This window comes from Schistocerca gregaria, chromosome 1 (genome assembly GCF_023897955.1).
Source record: "Schistocerca gregaria isolate iqSchGreg1 chromosome 1, iqSchGreg1.2, whole genome shotgun sequence".
NCBI lineage: Eukaryota > Metazoa > Arthropoda > Insecta > Orthoptera > Acrididae > Schistocerca > Schistocerca gregaria.
In genome coordinates, this window is record NC_064920.1 from 534,687,650 (window position 1) to 534,701,759 (window position 14,110).

General features: G+C 40.7%; 1 protein-coding gene across 1 annotated transcript in view; it reads left to right on the plus strand.

Moving 5' to 3' along the window:
* The window catches only part of LOC126355256 (uncharacterized), a 121,436-nt gene that overhangs the window by 92,201 nt on the left and 15,125 nt on the right, over positions 1-14,110 (plus strand). The window contains exons 23-31 of the mRNA XM_050005544.1: positions 348-535; positions 625-853; positions 1,188-1,283; positions 6,271-6,458; positions 6,548-6,776; positions 7,111-7,206; positions 11,695-11,882; positions 11,972-12,200; positions 12,577-12,672. Of these exons, the coding sequence (XP_049861501.1) occupies positions 348-535; positions 625-853; positions 1,188-1,283; positions 6,271-6,458; positions 6,548-6,776; positions 7,111-7,206; positions 11,695-11,882; positions 11,972-12,200; positions 12,577-12,672 (1,539 nt within the window). The remainder of the gene's footprint in view (positions 1-347; positions 536-624; positions 854-1,187; positions 1,284-6,270; positions 6,459-6,547; positions 6,777-7,110; positions 7,207-11,694; positions 11,883-11,971; positions 12,201-12,576; positions 12,673-14,110) is intronic.

Sequence of the window (14,110 nt, forward strand, 5' to 3'; positions counted from 1 at the left end):
CTCTTTCCTGAGGGGAAACTATTACATGTAGAGAAATGTGGTGAGCGAAATTATTGAGGTAGTAAATATACATTAAGAAAATACAGTATAGGTAACCAAAGATCCCAGTTGTGTACCACCATTACAGGTGTGCGAAAGAACAATACAAGCACGACACATAATTAACATTACATAGTTACAAAGTCGTCTAATCCTATTGTTCTGTACACTGATCATTCAATCATCTCATTAGTTGTAAGACATTCCTCCAGAAAGAGTAAATAATAGTGATTATTGAGAATTCTGTATTAGCTAATAGAAATGAGCATTAGGACTTGTACAAGCAGAGCCATATGGTGCTTTTTCAGAGACCTCATGGATCCTGTCACGGAATTCCGAGCTGACAGCAGAGCAGGAGCAGCAGGTGAATGAGAAGCTGGAGGCCCTTGGCCTGCCGCGGAGCCGCTACACAAACACCCCACAGGATCCGCAACAGTGCAGTGTTGCAGTCAACCAATGCGACAAGCCTGCAGTCTCCCAGTTTAACGCCTCTGAGGTAACACTCAACATAGTAAACTCCGTTTCAGCCATGAAGTTGTGACTGTTGACCAGCTGTTGACCATCGTGTCTCCTGTCTGTGTGCAGTACCTGGGCGTGTGGTACGAGATCGCCAGGTTCGGACTGGCTCCCTTCGAAGCAGGCGCCCAGTGTGTCACGGCAGAGTACTCGCTGGCTGGCGACAACAACGTGACCGTACACAACAGGATGTACAACACGACTGCAGGGGCCTTCAACGACATCATCGGCTGGGCCGAGTTTAATGACCCCAACTCCGGAGAGGCCAAACTTACAGTGCACTTCCCAGACGTACCAGGTCAGTAAGGAGAAGTTTATGCAACGATTATGACTTGCTTAAGTAGTAGGGCAGCTAGACTACATCAAGTAAATGAACTAATTCACAGGCCGCAGTACTTTTTGTGTGAAAAACATTTCATTTAAAAAAGTGACTGTATTGTTTCTTTTAGTGCAACAATTATTGCATGATCTTTAGCTAGCCCTTAAGGCAAACAGGTAGCGCCAATAGTCAGTAAACAAGAAGCCCAAACTTTCTATAGACACCACAGAAATTAGTTTTAGAAATTAGTGTTAGCCGTAAAACAGCATATGTGTTTCGGTGTCCACAAAGTTTCGTTTGTTTGTGTTGGTAGTGGATGCACCCTACTGGGTCCTGGACACAGACTACGAAAGCTACTCAATCGTCTGGGCATGCAGGGAGCCTACAGACGAAACCTCTGACATTACAGGTATGTACACAAATATTACATGTTGTTCTTGTACATATATGGTTGCAAATATACATGGAGGCTGATGGAAGGATGTAACTCACATGTGGAAACGATTTATTAATTTTATGCACTTTATTCTACTGTGAGGTTTTGTTAAGTGCTTACTAGATGGAGACATCTGGCTATTTTGTGGTGGTGGGGTAGTCCAATGTTTTTTAGTGTGTTAGGTGGATGGACTGAGTGCTTACGAATAGTAGGGTGAAGAGGCTGAACCTACCGCTAATATGTCCCCTGATTCACCTCTCGGTTTTGGTGTAGATTGATGTTGAGGTAGCAAGCGTACTTCCAGAAGATCTAAATCTATATGCATGCGTCTGTCTGTTTGTACACGTTGTTCTCCAAAATTAGTAGATGAATTCTCATGGCATTTTTAAAGGTAATTTGAGTGTAGCTTGGGGGAAAGTATAGGCTAGATTTGATCGAAATTGAATGACGGATGAATAAATTATCGTGATTTAAAATTTTATTTGAAGCCTTCAAGTCCATCTACTTATTTTAACATGCTAACCTCCAAGACTACTAGTAGAATTTTGTGTGATTTTCACATGGGACAGCGGAACACAAGAAAAAGATGTCGTGATTAAAATTGTATCTATAATCATTTATTTAGCGTAGTAGTTCAGATGCCTAATTACATCTACGAAGTACACTAAAGAACCAATAGATGGGGCTGTTAGATCTTTTTATTTATATATGAGTAACACATGTGCCAACCCTTCGTCTCAGAGTAGCAACTGTAATCTACGTCTTCAATTATTCACTTGATATATCCCAATCTCTGTCTTCCTCTATAATGTTTACGGTTTACAGCTCCCCTAGTACCAAGGAAACTAATCCCTGATGTCTTAACACATGTCCTATCATCCTGCCATGTCTTCTTGTTAGTGCTTTCTGTATATTCCTTTGCTCACCGTTTCTGCAGCGAACCTCCTAGTTTCTTACGTTATTACTCAACCTAATTTTCAACTTTCTTCTGCCGCACCACATCTCAAATGTTTCGATTCTCTTCTGATCCGGATTTCCCACAGTCCATGAGGGAAAACTATACAATGGTGTGCTCGAAACGTACATTCTAAGAAGTTCCTTCCTCGAATTAAGCCCTATACCAGGAGACTTCTCTAGGCCAAGGTTACCCATTTTGCCAGTTCTAGATGGCACGCACGTTTCTCATCCAGTCCACTGAGTTCAGAAGAGTCTTTTAATTGAGTCTGGATGTTACGCAGCATATTACTTTCGTAATATGCGATACTTTTACAGAATTATACGAATGAGCTGGATCCTCTTGATAATTTCTGTCACACTATTGTCTACACTCCTTATAGATCTTCAACTCATGATTTCGAAATGTTGAATAACGTGTTAAAGTGCCTCCAACATATGGAATGTGGATTCTTATAAGAATCCTAATACAAATTTTCAGAAGGATTCTATGTTATTAATGGAATCAGCAAGCAATTAACGGTGTTGTGCTGTTGTCATAAATATGTGTTACTCATCTGCCAGGAAGTTTCATATCAGCGCACTATCCAGTGCAGAGTGAAAATCTCATTCTGGAAACATCCCCCAGGCTGTGGCTAAGCCAAGTCACCGCAGTATCCTTTCTTCCAGGAGTGCTAGTTCTGAAAGGTTGGCAGGAGAGCTTCTGTGAAGTTTGGAAGGTAGGAGATGAGGTACTTAAGTCCTTATTTTGTGTTCAAGGGACAAATCCACTGTCTTTTAATGAGTTATGTAAATACACATGAATCGAGGACGTACAGTACGTACTGACGAAACTAAAATGAGCTCTAACATAGAAATTAAGCGTTTCCGAACACATGTCCACATACCATCTTTTCTTTATTTGTGTGTGAGGAATATTTCCTGAAAGTTTGGCCGTACCTTTTTGTAACACCCTGTAGATGTAATAACAGCAAAAGCCAATGATTATACTACGTAAAGAATTATAAGAAAAACGCGACCACAGATATTTAGCAGAACTGTTACATTTTAATCACTTTACTGGAATCAAAGAAGGAATGTTCGACGTCAACGTGCAGTAATGATTTAGACAGAGAAGATGGTAGCGCTAGCAGTGTACGCTACATCAAACTGGTTGAGGGACACGGAAAACAGTGAAGTTATTGTTGTAAGGCAGGAATAGAGCGATTAAACTGATCTTCAAAAGGACATGGTCTCTAGCTTTTGGACCAGGGTGGAAGCATTTCCGAAACGCCAAGTTTCATGAACCGTTCACATGTTGCCATATTTACATATACCATGCATGGAAAATCCAAAAACCGGTACCGAGAAAATTGTGGTGCTGCACAGGCCATACACTACATGTGTGTCTGATCGCTGCAGAGAAGCGTTCGTGTGAAGAAAGTGCAATTATTGAGCGACTGACGACTCCAATGAACGAAAAGCTACTAATGGTGTCACCTCAACGACCGTTCAGCGAACACTGTATCTACAGGCCTCTGGAGCTGGTACTTGTTTCATGCAGCCAAGCTGACCGCAGTTCATTGGCGACGAAGGCTGGAATTTCCATGCCCATAGAGCAACTAGACATCCACTGAGATGCAACAGGTGGACGTTTCAAAGGACTCACGTTCTATGCTCTTGGACAGATGGGTGTCTGCGTGTACTCGGTGAAACTCCTGAAACAGTTCTCGGTGGAGTCCACGCCAGAGTTCATTCCCTGTGTGATTTCTTTCTTCCAGTAGGTACAATGGACCAACAGAACTATGTATCTAATCTCATGTACCACGTCCACCCCAAGTAGCTAGCCATAGTTAAATGTGGTGGAAGGATTAGATTTCCCTGCATGATTTGTGAGGGTGGGGAGTGGAAGTATGTTGGAAGCCTTCGATAGATAGTTCGTCACTAGTATGGGCGATGACAATAAACAGAGCTGCTAGGGATTTTAGAAAGGAGAAAAGTCTTTCACTAGGGTGGCGGCGGGTCTTGGTTTCACCACCGGGCGCTGTATTTAGTTTTCTGGGGAGTGTTATTGTAGTGTCTTCTGCAGCAGTTGGTGTATTCACTTTTACTGAAGTGTCAAAATCTAGCAGCCAGCATTTGGACAAAGATATTGGTAAGCTGGTTAACTTCGGAGGACAAGGGTGACTGATATTTGTATCACTGAGATTCGCGCTCTGTGCTTCATGGTTTGTTTCAAACAATGGCCACTTTTCTTAATGACAAGCTCTTTGTATGTATGCACGCGAATATAAAGTATTATGTCCGGTTCCGGCTGAGCAGTGGTTTCCAAATAATGGTTAAGGTTAAGAAATCATTGCTTTTGCAACAGGCACCAAGTTGATTACTTATATTGTGAAAAACGAAAAATGTTATACACAACTGCAATTGTCTGCATATTTTCAGACAGGAGGTAGCAGCAATAACTGGACAGCAGGCATATCGACCCAGAAAATGTCCTATAGATGTAATAACAGCAAAGCCCACTGATTATACTATGTAACGAATTATAAGAAAAACGCAACAACCACAGATATTTAGCAGAATTGTTACATTTTAGTCACTGTACTGGAATCAAAGAAGGAATGTTTTAATCTTTGCTCCAGAGTTAGTTTTATTCAATTCTTCCGCAGTGTGACTGTTACACAGGAATGAATTAGATTCTGCTTTCACTTATTACTCTGGCTGCTTTTTCTTCACATCAGTCCTGGCAGCCTTTATCACTAAAAGCTAACCCTCCTCTATCATTCTTGCATGCATCTTATAACCCTATTAGGTTTCTACTGTTCGATTACCTAACGCCATCTTTTCCTACTGCTTTTAGTGCAAGATTTAGTGTATATGTGTATTCACTGACATTGAATGACCTACATTTCATGATCCACTCTTCCTACGACAGCTGTTCCTATCAAAGTAATAAAAGGAGCCAACATATTTAATTTCCTTAACGAAATATCTCCGAATAATTCGCTTAAATTACGTAATTTTTAAACATTTTACATTATTTTGTGTCGATTTACAAACATTAATAAAACGCAGAGGAAACGTTTTATTTGAAAGAGCCCCTCAGCACCACATGGGAACTAGGAGGATCAAAAGAAAAACAGAAAATGAATTTGTTTGCAAAATTTGTTTTCTGTTTAGTTTGAAACTAGTGTTATCGTGTCGGACAGTAAATTACTTGTAAACAGTGTATCTCTATAATTTCTGTATCCCCTCAGACTGGTTGCTTTAGACGCTTCCAAATAATTGAAACTAAATTGTAAGCCATCGAGACCGAAAGTACCGAAAGTGAAACCCACTGTTCAGTGCCATATGCAAGGTCTCAAATTTGACCATAGTTATTCTATGATAACAGGACTGAAACTATTTGAGCAACTGAATCTACCTTGCATGTATTGAGTCCTTGCGTTTTCCTTTATTGAACATCATTCTCGACAGAGAAAACGAAGAGTACGAATACCAGCAAAGGTCGTACGCTTGGAGGAGCTACACTTGTTATATACATGAGTAGAAATTTTACTCTAGGTGAGATGATGTGCGACAAGACGCTGATACTACCTCTTCTACATATTTCAGAGCAGAATAGTGTTTGGCAAGTGGTGCAGAGTGTAGAGTGGTACGATGGATTGGTGTAGAGACTCTTTCCTGAGGGGAAACTATTACATGTAGAGAAATGTGGTGAGCGAAATTATTGAGGTAGTAAATATACATTAAGAAAATACAGTATAGGTAACCAAAGATCCCAGTTGTGTACCACCATTACAGGTGTGCGAAAGAACAATACAAGCACGACACATAATTAACATTACATAGTTACAAAGTCGTCTAATCCTATTGTTCTGTACACTGATCATTCAATCATCTCATTAGTTGTAAGACATTCCTCCAGAAAGAGTAAATAATAGTGATTATTGAGAATTCTGTATTAGCTAATAGAAATGAGCATTAGGACTTGTACAAGCAGAGCCATATGGTGCTTTTTCAGAGACCTCATGGATCCTGTCACGGAATTCCGAGCTGACAGCAGAGCAGGAGCAGCAGGTGAATGAGAAGCTGGAGGCCCTTGGCCTGCCGCGGAGCCGCTACACAAACACCCCACAGGATCCGCAACAGTGCAGTGTTGCAGTCAACCAATGCGACAAGCCTGCAGTCTCCCAGTTTAACGCCTCTGAGGTAACACTCAACACAGTAAACTCCGTTTCAGCCATGAAGTTGTGACTGTTGACCAGCTGTTGACCATCGTGTCTCCTGTCTGTGTGCAGTACCTGGGCGTGTGGTACGAGATCGCCAGGTTCGGACTGGCTCCCTTCGAGGCAGGCGCCCAGTGTGTCACAGCAGAGTACTCGCTGGCTGGCGACAACAACGTGACCGTACACAACCGGATGTACAACATGACTGCAGGGGCCTTCAACGACATCATCGGCTGGGCCGAGTTTGATGACCCCAACTCCGGAGAGGCCAAACTTACAGTGCACTTCCCAGACGTACCAGGTCAGTAAGGAGAAGTTCATGCAACGATTATGATTTGCTTAAGTAGTAGGGCAGCTAGACTACATCAAGTAAATGAACTAATTCACAGGCCGCAGTACTTTTTGTGTGAAAAACATTTCATTTAAAAAAGTGACTGTATTGTTTCTTTTAGTGCAACAATTATTGCATGATCTTTAGCTAGCCCTTAAGGCAAACAGGTAGCGCCAATAGTCAGTAAACAAGAAGCCCGAACTTTCTATAGACACCACAGAAATTAGTTTTAGAAATTAGTGTTAGCCGTAAAACAGCATATGTGTTTCGATGTCCACAAAGTTTCGTTTGTTTGTGTTGGTAGTGGATGCACCCTACTGGGTCCTGGACACAGACTACGAAAGCTACTCAATCGTCTGGGCATGCAGGGAGCCTACAGACGAAACCTCTGACATTACCGGTATGTACACACATTTTACATGTTGTTCTTGTACATATGGTTGCAAATATACATGGAGGCTGATGGAAGGATGTAACTCACATGTGGAAACGATTTATTAATTTTATGCATTTTATTCTACTGTGAGGTTTTGTTAAGTGCTTGCTAGATGGAGACATTTGGGTATTTTTGTGGTGGTGGGGTAGTGCAATGTTTCTTGGTGTGCTAGGTGGATGGACAGAATGCTTACGAATAGCAAGGTGAAGAGGCTGAACCTACCGCTAATATGTCCCCTGATTCACCTCTCGGTTTTGGTGTAGATTGATGTTGAGGTAGCAAGCGTACTTCCAGAAGATCTAAATCTATATGCATGCGTCTGTCTGTTTGTACACGTTGCTCTCCAAAATTACTAGATGAATTTTCATGGGATTTTTAAAGGTAATTTGAGTGTAGCTTGGGGGAAAGTATAGGCTAGATTTGATCGAAATCGAATGACGGATGAATAAATTATCGTGATTTAAAATTTTATCTGAAGCCTTCAAGTCCATCTGCTTATTTTAACAAGCTAACCTCCAAGACTACTAGTAGAATTTTGTGTGATTTTCACATGGGACAGCGGAACACAAGAAAAAGATATCGTGATTAAAATTGTATCTATAATCATTTATTTAGCGTAGTAGTTCAGATGCCTAATTACATCTACGAAGTACACTAAAGAACCAATAGATGGGGCTGTTAGATCTTTTTATTTATGTATGAGTAACACATGTGCCAACCCTTCGTCTCAGAGTAGCGACTGCAATCTACGTCTTCAATTATTCACTTGATATATCCCAATCTCTGTCTTCCTCTATAATGTTTACGGTTTACAGCTCCCCTAGTACCAAGGAAGCTAATCCCTGATGTCTTAACACATGTCCTATCATCCTGCCATGTCTTCTTGTTAGTGCTTTCTGTATATTCCTTTGCTCACCGTTTCTGCAGCGAACCTCCTAGTTTCTTACGTTATTACTCAACCTAATTTTCAACTTTCTTCTGCAGCACCACATCTCAAATGTTTCGATTCTCTTCTGATCCGGATTTCCCACAGTCCATGAGGGAAAACTATACAATGGTGTGCTCGAAACGTACATTCTAAGAAGTTCCTTCCTCAAATTAAGCCCTATACCAGGAGACTTCTGTAGGCCAAGGTTACCCATTTTGCGAGTTCTAGATGGCACGCACGTTTCTCATCCAGTCCACTGAGTTCAGAAGAGTCTTTTAATTGAGTCTGGATGTTACGCAGCATATTACTTTCGTAATATGCGATACTTTTACAGGATTATACGAATGAGCTGGATCCTCTTGATAATTTCTGTCACACTATTGTCTACACTCCTTATAGATCTTCAACTCATGATTTCGAAATGTTGAATAACATGTTAAAGTGCCTCCAACATATGGAATGCGGATTCTTATAAGAATCCTAATACAAATTTTCAGAAGGATTCTATGTTATTAATGGAATCAGCAAGCAATCAACGGTGTTGTGCTGTTGTCATAAATATGTGTTACGCATAGGAAAAAAAGTGCAATTTACTGAGAGACAAATTTTTCTTAAAGTGACAGTGTTTATTGTTAGGTGCTGCGGTCGACTTTGATTCGGTAATGAATAATCGATTACGAAATTATGTCACACTCCTAATGAACGTAGTTTTCTGATTTTAAAATTGAGTTTGGACCGTCGCCACAGTTTGAAATTAACCCTGCAGCATGGAGTGCGAATCAGTGATACGAACATCAGTCACTCCTTGTCCTCTGAAGCCCACCTGCGTGCCACTATAGTTACCCATATGCTCGCCACTCGATCTTAATACTTCAGCAAAAATGAATACACCAACTGGACCAGAAGACGCTATAATAACACTCCCAAGGAAACTAAATACAGCGCCCAGTCTCTTGTCTGAACCCTCGCGAATTGAAAGTATTATGCTCGGTTCCGATTTTCAGTGGATTCTGAATAATAATTTAGGTTAAAAAGACATTGCTTTCCTTACAAATACCGAAATGATTACGTATAATTCGAAAAACGGATAAGCTTATACAAAATTAGGAGTTGTTTACATATTTTCTGACGGGAGGTAGCAGCAATAACTGGGCTTCAGGTACATCGACTAAGAAAATTTGTGACAGATGTAATAATAGCGCAGACCAAGGATACTACTATGTAACGAATTATGAGAATAAGTAACCTCAGACATTTAGCAAAATGTTACATTGTAGTCTCTGTACTCGAATCAGACAAGAAATGTTTCGACCATTGCACCAGAGTTTGTCTTATCCACTTCCTCCGCAGTCTGTCTGTTACATAGAAACTAATTAGATTCTCCTTTCACTTATTACTCTGAGTAACTGCTCTTTTCCCACACCAGTCCTGGCAACAGTTTTCACTAAAAGCAAACTTTCCTCTCCTCTCTGATATTTGAACGCACCTTATAACCTTATTAGGTTTCCTACTGCTTCTCGTGCCTATTTCAATGTATATACTTATTCACTGAAATCGGATGACCCTTATTACATAAACCACCCTTTCTACACCAGCTGTTCATTTCAAAAAATAAAAGAGATTAATGCTCGCACTTTTATTTCCATAGTGGTGTATCGTCGAATAAATCTCTTAAATCACATAAATGTTATACCGTGGTTATTATTTTGTGTCGATTTACAAACGATATTAAAATGTAGAGCCCGCAACGCATCTACTTGAAAGTGCCACTTAGCGCCAAGTGATTGGCCTGGCCGCCACGTCGCTAAATCTGAGCGTAGTTTCAGGAGTTGCAGCAGAGCGAGCGTTTTGCTGGTACTGTTTTAAGTGTTAGCCACGACCCAAGGGAACCCATATCCGGTGCACTCCCCTCCCTTCTAGCATTCAGAGAAAGGAAAGACTGTAGCGAAATCAGGTGTTCTTCTTTCAAAAAATGATTTAAAAGTCGTTATTGCGCAGGTTACTAACAGGGAAGGAAATGGAACTTTCTTATATCTACTTCAAAGTCACCTTTCAACCTCCAAAATACTAAAAACACTTCATACCCCACCCCCACCCGGTTTGGCCACCAACCCAGCCCCCCTCACCCCCTACAAACTATCGTATGGGCGCTCTTGCCGACATTTCGCTGCCGCCAAATCCCGAGCAGAAATCGCCCACCACCTCCAGGTCAGCTTCAGTTAATGAATCTCTAGAGAAGAGTTTTGTAGCTCCGAGATGGCAACAGATCACGCTGGAGCGTATTATATAGAATTCTTGTACTATACCACAAAGGAAGCCCATTGTATTAATTTTTTTAGTTATTCCTTTGTAGTGTATCATCGGTGCCGAGGCTGTGGGTAACTATATTCCAGATTAGTAATCTAAGTACTGTACCACAAGTGTAAGCGATATTTACAGTAAATCATAAATTTTTTTGGAAAGAAAATTTCATTTTACCATTGCATTTAGAAGTCTCAAAAAACCTAAAATTTGTAAGCAATTACTAATAACTTTAGTTTAACTGAAACAATAGTGAATTGAATCGCTTAAAAGGTAAAACTGAGAGACTAAGTCACAAGCTTAGGATTCTTATAAGAAAGAATGAGACATAAGAATTCTTATAAGAAATCCTAAGCAACTACTATTGAAATTAATTCTCCCCGTGAGCAATCACTTAGCTAAAGGAAACACCAAAAGAAGATAACCCAATTTTAAAATCTTTACACACCGGTTGATGCGATGGTATCGAAGTAATCGAAACTTGCTTTTAAGCCATCGATACCTGAAGTTTGGAAAATAAAACATTTATTAATAGTCTGACTTTACCATAGTTATTCAATGAGGGCCGGAGTGAAATAATACGAGTTACAGGTTCTATGTTGCTCGTATTGTATCCTTGTATTCTCCTTTGTTAAACCTCATTCCGAACTGAGAAAACGAAGCGTACAAATTTCAGCAAAGACTGTAAGTCTGGAGAAATTACACCTGTTAAGTACTGAGTAGATATTTTGCCCTGGATTGGATTATGTGCTACCGTTCATAAATTTTTGTGATGTGGCAGTGTAACACAAGGCCAAGTTCCGAGATGTATTCACATGCAGATGATCTACGATTTGTAGAAGTAACATTGGATGTAATCGTATTAAGGTTATTGAAGCACGATGGTATGGTATGGTAAGGTGCTGATATTTTCACTTCTACACTTTTCAGCAAAGAATAATGTATAGCATGTGGTGCAGTGTAAAGAGGTACTAAGGCTAGGTATTGTGCCTATTTATTACAGGCATGGGAAAGAACAATACGAGCACCACACTTACTGAACCATATCTTGTGACAGAGACATCTAATCCTATTGTTCTGTACCTTGATCATTTCAACATCTCATCACTTGTGAGAAGTTCTTCCAGAAGGAATAAATAATAGTAATTGTTGACAGTTCCGAATTCGCTAATAGAAATCAGGAGTAAGACTTGCACTAACAGAGACATATGGCGCTTTTTCAGAGACCTCGTGGATCCTGTCACGAAGTGCCCAGCTGAATCCAGAGCAGGAGCAGCAGGTTAATGACAAGTTGGAGGACCTGGGTCTGCCGCGGAGCCGCTACACAAACACCCCACAGGATCCGCAACAGTGCAGTGTTGCAGTCAACCAATGCGACAAGCCTGCAGTCTCCCAGTTTAACGCCTCTGAGGTAACACTCAACATAGTAAACTCCGTTTCAGCCATGAAGTTGTGACTGTTGACCAGCTGTTGACCATCGTGTCTCCTGTCTGTGTGCAGTACCTGGGCGTGTGGTACGAGATCGCCAGGTTCGGACTGGCTCCCTTCGAGGCAGGCGCCCAGTGTGTCACGGCAGAGTACTCGCTGGCTGGCAACAACAACGTGACCGTACACAACAGGATGTACAACACGACTGCAGGGGCCTTCAATGACATCATCGGTTGGGCCGAGTTTGATGACCCCAACTCCGGAGAGGCCAAACTTACAGTGCACTTCCCAGACGTTCCAGGTCAGTAAGGAGAAGTTCATGTAAGGATTATAATTTGCTTAAGTAGTAGGGCAGCTAGACTACATCAAGTAAATGACGTAATTCACAGGACATAGTACTTTTTGTGTGAAAGACATTCCATTTAAAAATGTGATAATATTGTTTCTTTTAGTGTAACAATAGGCAGTGTTGACCTTAGGAATGTAGTAATTAATCCACTTTTGGACTACGGGACCTTTAGCTAGCCCTGTAACAAACAGGTAGCGCCAATAGACAGTAATCAAGAAGCTCACACTTTCTGTAGACGCCAAAGAAATTAGTTTTAGAAATTAGTTTTAGCCGTAAAACAGCATATGTGTTTCGGTGTTCACAAAGTTTTGTTTGTTTGTCTTGGTAGTGGAAGCACCCTACTGGGTCCTGGACACAGACTACAAGAGCTACTCAATCGTCTGGGCATGCAGGGAGCCTACAGACGAAACCTCTAACATTACCGGTATGTACACACATTTTACATATTGTTCTTGTACTTATATGGTTGGAAATATACATGGAGGCTGATGGAAGGATGTAACTCACATGTGGAAACGATTTATTAATTTTATGCATTTTATTCTACTGTGAGGTTTTGTTAAGTGCTTGCTAGATGGAGACATTTGGGTATTTTGTGGTGGTGGGGTAGTCCAATGTTTCTTGGTGTGCTAGGTGGATGGACAGAATGCTTACGAATAGTAGGGTGAAGAGGCTGAACCTACCGCTAATATGTCCCCTGATTCACCTCTCGGTTTCGATGTAGATTGATGTTGGGGTAGCAAGCGTATTTCCATGAGATCTAAATCAATATGCATACTAATAACAAAACTGTAATATCGTTTTGCGTCTGTTCTCTTGTCTGTTTATACACGCTGTTCTCCAAAGCTACTAGATGAATTCTCATGGGATGTTTAAAGGTAACTTGAGTGTGGCTTAGGGAAAAATATAGGCTAGATTTCGTCGTAATCGGATGACGAAAGAATAAATTATCGAGATTAAAAATTTTATTTGAAGTCCATCTGCTTGTTTTAACATGCTAAACTCAAAGACTCTGGTAGAATTTTCGTGTGATTTTCGCATGGGACAGCGGAACACAAAAAAAGATATCGTGATTAAAATTGTATCTATAATCATTTGTTTAGCGTAGTAGTTCAGATGTCTAAATACAACTACGAAGTACACTAAAGAACCAATGGATGGGGCTGTTAGATCTTTTTATTTATATCTGAGTAACACATTTGCCAACGCTTCCGTCTCAGAGTAGCAACTGCAATCTACGTCTTCAATTATTCACTTATTATATCCCAATCTCTGTCTACCTCTATAATGTTTACGCTCTACAGCTCCTCTAGTACCAAGGAAGCTAATCCCTGATGTCTTAACACATGTCCTATCATCCTGCCATGTCTTCTTGTTAGTGCTTTCTGTATATTCCTTTGCTCACCGTTTCTGCAGCGAACCTCCTAGTTTCTTACATAATTACTCAACCTAATTTTCAACTTTCTTCTGTAGCACCACATCTGAAATGTTTCGATTCTCTTCTGTTCCGGATTTCACACAGTCCATGTGGGAAAACTATACAATGGCGTGCTCCAAACGTACATTCTCAGAAATTCCTTCCTCAAATTAAGCCCTATGTATGATACCAGGAGACTTCTCTAGGCAAAGGTTACCCATTTTGCCAGTTCTAGATGGCACGCACGTTTCTCATCCAGTCCACTGAGTTCAGAAGAGTCTTTTAATTCTGTCTGGATGTTACGCGATACTTTTACGGAATTATAGGAATGAGCTGGATCCTCATGAAAATTTCTGTCACACTATTGTCTACACTCCTTATAGATCTTCAACTCATGGTTTCGAATTGTTGAATAACGTGTTATAGTGCCTCCCATAAATGGAAC